This window comes from Camelina sativa, chromosome 20 (assembly GCF_000633955.1).
Source record: "Camelina sativa cultivar DH55 chromosome 20, Cs, whole genome shotgun sequence".
Taxonomy (NCBI): Eukaryota; Viridiplantae; Streptophyta; class Magnoliopsida; order Brassicales; family Brassicaceae; genus Camelina; species Camelina sativa.
Genome location: NC_025704.1, coordinates 26,533,121 through 26,542,339, shown reverse-complemented (window position 1 = coordinate 26,542,339; position 9,219 = coordinate 26,533,121). Strand labels below are relative to the sequence as shown.

The window sequence follows — 9,219 nt, the reverse complement described above, 5'->3', positions numbered from 1 at the left end:
TACACATTCATTAAGGAATGCTCCAATTTGATTAAACTGTTGATGACTTGGAAAGATTTTGGCCACATATATTTCAAAAAGCGATGGATTTTGATTTGCTATTTTAAGGTATTTTTAATAATATATGTGGGGATTGTCTAGCAAAAAGCCACATGACTTGTGACCTAGTCCTGACAACATAAGTGAATATGGTGTATTTTGGTGTATTTTCGATTTTACGTAGGAAAAATGATTGTCAGCTACTTATCGTGCTGATAATATGTTATAAACAGAGGTTTTATGGAAATGGTTCTCTATGTTATTCATCTGTTGCATAGTATACAAATATATATATGATATAATATTAGGGTTTAGGATTTATATTAATGAACCGATAATAGACATCCATATAATATAATATATTTATAACAAATATCTTGTTAAGTACATGAATTATTATCATCATATAAGGATATCCATAAACAAACATAGGCTATAATTACAATACCATAAACATTCGAGGTTGGCCGGAATCCAACATTGACCAATGTTGACCGATGTTGACCAGAATTAATTGGTGTTGACCAATGTTAATTGGCATTGACCATAAAAAAATATTCAAAATTTTTTTATTTTTCTTTTTTCCTAAAAGTAATATTTTATGAGAATTTGTTATAAATACTCTTTTTGAGATACTCCTTTTCAAAAATACCATTTTTTGAACATTTTCATTTTACCCTCTTTTACACAATTACAATATGCTAAATTAATTTTTAGAATTTTTTTTAGGTTTGGGTTCTCAATTTTATATTTAGGGTATGTAGTTTTAAGGAGGTAGGATTTAGTATTTAGGGTTTAGGGTTTAGAATTTAATCATTTTATATATTAAAAAGGGTATTTTTCAGAATGGACACAATGAAAGGCTATTTTTGAAAAGTGACATAGGAAAAGGGGTATTCTTGAAAATGCCCCTATTTTTTTTAATGTATTTTTGATAAATAAATAAAAATGATAAAATGATTTTTATAATTTGGTATATATAGTAACTAATTTTGTTAATACAGAAAATATACCAAAAACAATATAATAAAACTATACCACCAAAATTTTATGTGTAGTAAATTTTCTCAAAAAATAATAACAAATATATATCTTTTCTTTTTAAAAATCATTTTTAATTTGGAATCTTAAAAGGTGGGGGTTTTAAATATTTTTTTTTTTTTACTTATTTGTAAGATTATGTCATTTGAAATATATCCAAGATAATGCTTACTATTTCTTTGTTTTTAATAAGAAAAAGAAAGGAAAAAAAATGAAAATTCTATTTATTTACATGAAAGACATATATCTAGAAGATAATTAAAAAACAAAGTTGATTTTTGTAAAATTAAAGGTTGGTTTTGTAAAATCAAAGATATATTTCAAATGACATCCTTTATCCTATAAAGTACAAGTCATATGTCCAATCGAATTAAGCCACATTAGATATATCCAAGTCATTGCCAACTATTTCTTTGAATTTACAAAATTAACTTTTGTTTTTTAATTATCTTCTAGATATATGTATTTCATACACATAAATAGAAATTTCATTATTTTTTTCCTTTCTTTTTCTTATTAAAAACAAAGAAATAGTTGGCAGTGTCTTGGATATATTTTAAATGACATAATCTTATAAATAAGTAAAAATAAAAAAAGATTTAAAAACCCCACCTTTTAAGATACAAAATAAAAAATGATTTTTAAAAAGAAAAAGTATATATTTGTTATTATTTTATGAGAAAATATACTACACATAAAATTTTGGTGTTATAGTTTTATTATATTATTTTTGGTATATTTTCTGTATTAACAAAATTAGTTACTAGATATACAACACATTATAAAAATCATTTATCTTTTTTATTTATTTATCATAAATACATAAAAACAAAAAAATATTACTTTTAGGAGAAAAGAAAAAAATAAATTTTGATTATTTTTTTATTGTCAACGCCGGTCAACACAGTCAACACCGGATTATGGCCAACCTCGAATATTTATGGTGTTGTACACATAACTTATGTTTGTTTATGGATGTTTTTATGTGATGATAATAATTCGCGTAATTAACAAGATGTTTATATTGTTTGTATGTATGGTTATGTGTTGGTGTATATTCAAGTAGCTGGCAATCATTTTTATTTTATGTATCTCTTTTTTAATAAAAGAGAAGTACAACATTGTTTTGGTAGACTTTATAATTTTAATAAATGGTTATAAATTGTTACAAATAGGTTTTACATAGATTATAGATTTTACACAAGTATCCTAATTACCCAAGTATCTCCTTTTTAATAAAAGGGAAGTACACAACATTGTTTTGGTAGACTTTATAATTTTAATAAATGGTTATAAATGGTTACAAATAGGTTTTACATAAGTTATAGATTAATCCATATATTAATTGGTTACATGTTGATAGTTTATATATTAATAGTAACAAATAAAACCTTAATTGTACCCGAAAATCTTAAACGGGATATTCTAAATTGATAGTTCATGGATATTCCAAACTTTATTTTCAGAAGATCACGTTGTTTTCAAAGATCTACGATCACAATATTACCAATTTATTTTCCTGAGATTTTATTGATAGACCACAACGTTAACCAAGTTATTAATGGGAAAAAAAATATACTCTCAATCATAAAAAGAAAGTACACAACTTTTTTTTGTATAAAAAAACGAAAGTACACAATTTTTTGTAGAATATATAATTTTTATAAGTTGGTTACAAAATAGATAATATATTAAATATAGGTTCGTTACAAAAAGAAAAGTTATAGATGAAATCCGTGGGCTATATGAAACTACGAATACACTTAAGAATAACTCAAAGAATCCTCTTAAAGATAATATTCCAATGATTTATACAATTTTCAAAAAAAATCTTGATTATTCCATATATTATTACACCATATATAGTGTTAGGCATAACAATATAATGTTAGGCGTAAAAATGAATAAAATTTTGGTAATTAATCACACTTAATCGTGATTTCCGAGATTTTATTGTGGATTTCAAAATAAATCTGACCTAACACCCTTCCAAGCTTTTAATATAAATCAATGTCTTTAAAACCGAACCGGAAAGTGAACCAGAAGTCTTTCGGGTCCGGTTCACTGGGTCAATAAATCGGACTGATTGAATTACGGATCAATTAGTTTATTAGTTTGATTACATTTTATGAATATAACATCTACTTTTCTATAAATATATGAACAAAACATACATAGTTAAGTACTAAACAACTAAAATTAAACTTTTAAATGATTAGATAAAATAACTAACTGATTCTTTTATAAATAACAACATTTATTTTTAATTTGGTTTGAGTTTAAAGTGTGACCAAAATAAAATATTTTAATTTGAGACGACAATCCGGTCTGACCCGCCGGTTCAACCCGCCGGTTCAACCACCATTTCACAGGTTTTTTTGCGGGGTTTTCTGGTTTTTTGCGGGTTTTATTTGTTAGGTTTTTAGAGATTACCCGGACCGGAATACCTATCGAGTTGTGGTTAGATCAAACCTACAGGCCGGTCCGGTCCTGTTTAAAAAACATTGATATAAATCATTCAGATCTCCATTCACCAAAATACATCTCACATATTCATACAAAAAAAAAATAATAACAATTATTTCTTAGTTTACAATGCTAAACCGTCTTATAACTTATATTTTATTTTGAAACTATAATATAGATCAAAGAAATTTCAATACATGCTCTAGCACGGGTCCAAATCTAGTTATGTGAGAAAATGACAAATTTTGTTGGTTATATATACTCATGTTTGTTAGTAATGAATACCAAAAAAGTTGGTAATTATTCAATGATAATTTTCCCAAATTTGTTACTACTATTAAGAAACATATGACCAATTATGAATGTCTCATCCAAATAAAGAGATCAATTATTTATGTAACTAGATAATGACCCGCGCTGGTAGCACGGGGAATTTTTTTATTATTTGTTAATAATATGTTTATGTTGTATTATTCATTTATATACTATATAATATAGTACTAAATGTTTAGTTATGATTCATATTAAACTACTAATAGGTAGGCCTGGAAACTACTACCGATACTCGTATTCGATCCGTTTTTCGGTTTCTATCCGCCCCAAAAAAAGGTACCCGCAGCTTTAGGGTCGAGTGAAAGGTATAATAATTATATTGTCCATGAATAATGATCGAGTATCGGATATTAATTTAATTTTTGAGCGTTCCGTTACCCGTCTCATTACCCGTTTTATTACCAGACTCATAAATACACGTTAATATTTTGTAGAATAATGTTACCAGCGTGAGGAAATATTTATGTAAATTTAGATTTGTTTGTTACAAAATAATAGTAGAAAATTTATTAATTCTATACATTTTATAAAATCATATATTTTATTTTGCTTAAGGTCATACTCTGATTTCGACCCGTAGTTGGTACTACTATTTTGGTTTGGTGCAATATCAAATTCGTTAATTATATTTGGTAAAGCTAAAAAAACCAACAAAACATGTATTGACCCGTGATTTGGTATTATAAATTAATGTGATCGTGTTTAGAGATCTTAATATACCAAATTTACAAATTGAAGTTATTGGTATAACATGTTATATATTAATTTTATAGGTGCAATTACAATTAGGTTATGAATATTATCAACATTATACACTTAGTAGTGTTTATATAGTGAATATTGTGTATAAACAATTAATTTTTAGCCAATTAAATAGTTTCTTATTATTTCCTAAGATTTATGAAACAATAAATAGAGTTTTATTATTTTGTAAACAAATCTAAACTTTTCTTTTGTTTATTAGAATAATTAAAATATAATAGCATTTTCGTAATATGTCACATTAGAACTGCTTAAATTTTTAACAACATAGATTAAATAAGTATATAGATATATTTTAAAAATAGAAACAATGTTGTATCTTAATTTTAATATATATTTGTTATTATTAAATGATTTAGATATGTAAATATTTAATCTTAGTTTTATAAATAAATTTAAGTTTTATATTTTTTTTCTAAATAGTTTGTTATTGTTTCCTAAAATTTCTAAAACAATAAATAGAATCTGTTTAATTATTTTATTACATAATTTCGAGATTATTTTATTATTATTTTATTAAATAATTCCAAAATTATTTTATTAATGATTTTTTGTAATCTAATAAATTAATAATTCCTATTTTTTAGGTAATCATTTTTCTGGTTACAACAAATTAATATTAAGATTCTGTTATTATATTTTTGTATTGAAAATACAGTGGCATTTTGTGTAATATCTTATATAAAGCAAGATTATTTGTTTATAAAGTTGCTTAAATAATATAATAGAGATAATAACACTACTTTTTATTATTTGACATTGTTCTCAACACCGAACCGAAAAAATCTAGTTATGTGAGAAAATGACAAATTTTGTTGGTTATATATACTCATGTTTGTTAGTAATGAATACCAAAAAAGTTGGTAATTATTCAATGATAATTTTCCCAAATTTGTTACTACTATTAAGAAACATATGACCAATTATGAATGTCTCATCCAAATAAAGAGATCAATTATTAATGTAATAATAGCACTACTTTTTATTATTTGACATTGTTCTCAACACCGAACCGAAAAAATCATAAATTGATAATGAACACAAAGCTAAACCGGGTAAAAATTGTTTCGAATTCGGTTTACCTATGAAGGGTGCCACGTAAACCAACATGATCCGTTTCTCTATTTAGTAGTCCAGTGAAGAAGCTCTCGAATCATCAACTTACACGAGAGCGAGAGAGCGAGATAGCGAGAGAGAGAGAGAGAACAAAAAAAAAACAAAAATCTCCGGTGAATCAGGAACCGTACGTCGGAGATTGTTAAAAGACGATGGCGGGACAATCACGGAAATGGATGATTCTGGTAGCGACAATCTGGATTCAAGCATTCACCGGTACAAATTTCGATTTCTCAACGTACTCTTCGAATTTGAAATCGGTTCTAGGGATTTCGCAAGTGCAATTAAACTACCTCGCCGTCGCTTCGGATCTCGGCAAAGTTTTCGGTTGGTCATCGGGACTTGCACTTTTGTATTTCCCTCTCTGGACGGTTCTCTTCGCTGCGGCGATTATGGGTTTCGTTGGTTATGGCGTTCAGTGGCTTGTCATCACTAACGTTATCTCTTTGCCTTATATCCTGGTAAAGACAAAAACAAAAAATTTAACATGTTCTTCTTAAAGTCTCTTTTGCTTTGATCCTTGAATACATATTATTAAAGTTTGTATTTTTTTTTTTTCTGGTATAAACATTTTCTTGATTACTAATATTGAAATCAAGATTTGAATGTTTGAGAGAAGAGTCGGTGATGGTTGAACGGTTGATTAGTAGTTCAGTTAGTGAATTAGTCATCTGACTTGTTGGTTGCACGTGTTTTGGTTTTGCTTTGTCATGGTTTGATGACTGTCTCGAGAATCTTTATTGTTGTCTTTGTGATCGGATCTTAGTTTTGTGTGTATATAAAATACTTTCTCTTTGTCGCATTTAAATAGTTTTGGAGTTGGGTTCCTTTCTTCTGAATTATTCTTTTTGATGAGTAGGCGCATTAGAGGATCTTTGTCATGTGGTTAATATAATATTTAATTTTCAGATAGATGTGTTTATGTGTATATGAGATTATTTTAACTATCTTCCATTGAGCATAGTCAATTAAAAATATATTTTTTTTTTGAGTTTATGAGGAAGAATGAATAACCACTTCCTTGGAGAGAAGATTGTGATCAAACACAACATTTTGTTAGGAATTTTTTGGCTATAAGTATTGATTTTTACAGAAGTGTCATTGTATGTACCGAACTTGCGACTAAAGTATGGGTTTTGTGATGTTATGGCAGGTGTTTCTGTGTTGTTTGTTGGCTGGGCTAAGTATCTGTTGGTTTAACACAGTCTGTTTTGTGCTCTGCATCAGAAACTTCCCAGCAAACAGATCACTTGCACTTTCTCTTACAGTGAGTTTTAATGGCGTAAGTGCTGCTTTATACACTCTTGCTTACAACGCTATTAATCCTGTTTCTACACAGCAATACCTTCTCTTAAACTCCCTTATACCTCTTGTTGTCTCCTTTGCTGCTCTTATTCCTATTCTTCGCCAACCGCCTCTTGAACCTCTTCCACCAGATGGAGTTCGAAGAGATTCTTTCATGTTTCTCTTGCTCAACATATTAGCGGTATTTAATGGTGTTTATCTGCTTCTCTTTGGTTCAAAGACTTCTGATGTAACCTCAGCTCGTCTTCTCTTTGGTGGATCAATTCTTCTTTTGATTCTCCCTCTATGCCTTCCTGGTCTAATCTATGCTCGCAATTGGTATCTGCAAAATATCCACTCCAGTTTCCGTTTGGAAGGTTCTGGTTTCATTCTTGTTGATGTCGATGAGCTTGAGATGCATAAAGGAATGGTGACACGTGAAGCCAGCCGCGAAGGCTACCAGTTGCTAAACGATGATGTAGCGCGAGCCATCATTACTCCTGATCTGAAGAGTTTCATTGAAGACGACGACAAATTTTGTTGCAATAAGCTCGTTACAAGAAATCAGCTTGGAATGCTTGGAGAGGAACATCCTCTATCTTTGCTCTTATGCAGATCAGACTTCTGGCTTTACTATATAGCCTATTTTTGCGGTGGTACGATTGGACTTGTTTATAGCAACAACCTGGGACAGATTGCACAATCTTTAGGACAAAGTTCTGAGACAACAACTCTTGTCACGCTTTATTCGTCTTTCTCATTCTTTGGTCGATTACTTTCAGCAACACCAGACTATATCAGAGCGTAAGTCCCTCACACAAGCCTTTGTACTCTGGTTCTAGCATGATAAGAAGATTATGTTGTTACTGAAATGTGAACTGTGCAGGAAGGTTTATTTTGCTAGAACCGGGTGGCTAGCCGTTGCTCTTTTCCCAACCACAATTGCTCTTTTCTTGTTGGCATCATCTGGAAGCTTGGCAGCGTTACAAGCAGGAACAGCTCTAATCGGTCTAAGTTCGGGTTTTATATTTGCAGCAGCGGTTTCTATCACATCTGAGCTTTTTGGACCCAACAGCGTCGGGGTTAACCACAACATCCTCATCACAAACATACCTATAGGATCGTTGGTGTACGGTTTCTTAGCTGCTTTGGTCTATGAATCCCATAGCATGGCTGGGTCAAAGACGGAGTCGGTTATATGTATGGGACGAGACTGTTATTTCCTTACGTTTGTGTGGTGGGGATGCTTGTCTGTGGTTGGGCTAGGTTCAAGTGTTGTCTTGTTTCTGAGAACTAGAAGAGCGTACCAACGTTTTGAACAAGATCGGATAACTTCGAGCATGCTCTATTCTTAAAAATTTCTCCAATGATTTGGGAAAATTTTTGAAAATGACAGACACTTGTGCAAAGATGTGTTAGTGCACAGAAGTTTTGATCCTTTTTGCAGAAATAAGAAGAAAGAGGGAATCTTAGGATGCTTGTTGTGGCAATGGATGGATAAGTTGGATCCGGAAATTGAATATTGGGGACATTCAAAGCTGTTTAGCGACCTGGAATATTTCCTATTGAACCAGCCTAACCGGATCAAGAGTTTTGTTTTGTTTCATGTGTTTTAGACTCGTGAAAATTTGAATAAGTAATTGGTGTTAGTGTTAGCGTCCCAAAAGTCCAGTTCTCCTCGAAAATGTTTCATATGTGGAGAAATCACGTGTTGTGTGTTTTATGAAATCCCCCTAAACTTGCTTCAGTATTGTATCATCCAAATTTGTTTAAAAAATCCCCAACTTGCTTTAGTATTCTAATAACAGAACAACACCAAAACAAGAGTTTTTGGTTCCTGTTCAAAACGGTGTAGCTTGGGAAAATGAAGTAATGGGCCAGACCAATTTGATAAAACCCACCAAGACTCATTCATCTCCTCCAACGGTACTATCGCAAGAAGACAAACGATAAGGCAAACAACCTGTCATTGAAGACCATACGGAGATCAAGCTGTCAAACCGCTTCACCACCCTCGATCCATCAAGCTCAAGAGGATTGTGACATATGGCAGAATACTCTAGAGCAATCCAGAGACATCTAGGGTTTATGGAGTTTATGGTTCTTTAGTATAAATAAGATTGTAAAAATACTCTTGAAGGTTAAGCAATGAGAAATTAAAAGCTTCAATCTTGTTAA

General features: G+C 30.2%; 1 protein-coding gene across 1 annotated transcript; it reads left to right on the top strand.

The window, feature by feature from the left end:
• LOC104771741 (protein NUCLEAR FUSION DEFECTIVE 4-like) lies at nt 5,793-8,837 on the top strand. Its single transcript, XM_010496316.2, has 3 exons — nt 5,793-6,218; nt 6,911-7,845; nt 7,928-8,837. Exons 1-3 carry the CDS (start codon nt 5,910-5,912, stop codon nt 8,394-8,396), a joined length of 1,713 nt encoding a protein of 570 aa, XP_010494618.1. The 5' UTR covers nt 5,793-5,909; the 3' UTR covers nt 8,397-8,837.

Excerpts from the sequence above, each read along its gene's own strand:
- LOC104771741 (XM_010496316.2), top strand. The coding sequence starts at position 5,910 with ATGGCGGGACAATCACGGAAATGGATGATTCTGGTAGCGACAATCTGG. Across the intron at positions 6,219-6,910 it reads TCTCTTTGCCTTATATCCTG|GTGTTTCTGTGTTGTTTGTT; the intron begins GTAAAGACAAAA and ends ATGTTATGGCAG. Across the intron at positions 7,846-7,927 it reads ACACCAGACTATATCAGAGC|GAAGGTTTATTTTGCTAGAA; the intron begins GTAAGTCCCTCA and ends TGAACTGTGCAG.